The sequence below is a fragment of the Chaetura pelagica genome, unplaced genomic scaffold (genome assembly GCF_000747805.2).
Source record: "Chaetura pelagica isolate M959 unplaced genomic scaffold, ChaPel_1.0 scaffold232, whole genome shotgun sequence".
NCBI lineage: Eukaryota > Metazoa > Chordata > Aves > Apodiformes > Apodidae > Chaetura > Chaetura pelagica.
The window spans coordinates 72718-74019 of NW_009952441.1; the positions used below are offsets into that span (position 1 = coordinate 72718).

Here is a 1302-nt window from a genome sequence, read left to right on the forward strand (position 1 = left end):
CCTCCGGCCCCCCCCCCCCACCACTCCAAGAACCTGTCGGCGCTCGCCCGCTCCCGTTTCAGCTGCACCTCCACGTCCAGGTAGCTGTCCTCACCCTCTGCAGGGGGAGGGGGTGGCACCCTCAGAGCACGGCATGGCCACCACTGGGCCCCCCCACTCTGATTTACTTTTTCTGGGGGGTGGGGGGGAAGATGGTGGGACCCACCTGGCAGCAGCTGCTTGACAGGGTCAGCTTCAGGGTTGTTGGGTGCCCGGATGTATTTGGGGAAGAGTCTGGGCACTTGCCTGCAAGACAGCAGGGTGAGCAGAGGGGTCACCACCCTCAGGAGCATAAGGGGGGGGTTCACCCCCCTGTTCCCTCCCCGGGGACACTCACACAGGGGCGTCACGGGTGCCCTGGAGCAGCTGGGCCAGCTGCAAGCGTTGCGGGGCGCCGGGCTCCAGGTTGGTGCTGTGCTTGCTGAAGGTGTTCTCCACTGTCCCCCCCTTGCCCAGGTCCCTGCGGGCAGAAGGGGCTGAGCAACTGGGGTGTGTGTGTGCGGGGAAGGGTGCAGGCAGGGCTACCCCCACCCCCCCCGTGCTGGTGGTACCTCTGTAAGGTCCAGGTGAAGCGGAGGGTGACGTCGGAGGAGCCGGTCAGCAGCTCCCGCTGCATCTGCTCCCGGCTGGGGGGGCTGATGCTCCAGAGAGCGCCCGAGCTGCCCTCGATGCGCGCGGTCACGATGTCCTCGTAGCCGTACAGCGTGATGAACTGCATGGCCACCTGGCACCGGGGGTGGGACAGGGCTCAGCCCCCACACAAGGACACCCCGACCCTAGTGGGGGACCCCCTCCGGTTCTGCCAGCCCCCCACAAAGAGGGATGGAGCAGGTTTTAGGGAAGGGGGACTTACCGGGTCCCTTTCAAACTGCTCAGTGAGGTCTTCGTAGTCCTGGGGGGTGAAGGGCTGGATGGATGGTTGCTGGGCACTCATGGTGAACAGTGGCTGCAGGGGGGAACAGGGTGCCATCAGAGGGGCAGGGGACACCAGTGTCCAGGCAGGGAACCCCTGGCACTGTCCCCCCCTGCATCCCTACCTCATATCCCCCCAGTTTGAGGGCGACAGTGACATCGATGGGGTGGTTCACAACGCCCACCACGGAGCGCACCAGCGACATGAAGAGCAGTGGGAACCAGATGATGGCCACGAGGAAGAGGATGATGAGGCCCCCCATGCCATACTTCACAATCTTCTTCTTTTTCTGCCCCTTGGGCTGAAGATATTTTTGGGGGGGGGGGGGGGGAAACAGCAACACGGGGGCC

General features: G+C 64.8%; 1 protein-coding gene across 1 annotated transcript in view; it reads right to left on the reverse strand.

Moving 5' to 3' along the window:
* Positions 1 to 1302, reverse strand: part of PIEZO1 (piezo-type mechanosensitive ion channel component 1) — a 23597-nt gene that overhangs the window by 1573 nt on the left and 20722 nt on the right. Inside the window, exons 42-47 of the mRNA XM_010008446.1 lie at positions 1077 to 1267; positions 893 to 985; positions 591 to 763; positions 377 to 499; positions 206 to 285; positions 18 to 97 (exon numbers count right to left, since the gene is read on the reverse strand). Coding sequence (XP_010006748.1) covers positions 18 to 97; positions 206 to 285; positions 377 to 499; positions 591 to 763; positions 893 to 985; positions 1077 to 1267 — 740 coding nt within the window. The remainder of the gene's footprint in view (positions 1 to 17; positions 98 to 205; positions 286 to 376; positions 500 to 590; positions 764 to 892; positions 986 to 1076; positions 1268 to 1302) is intronic.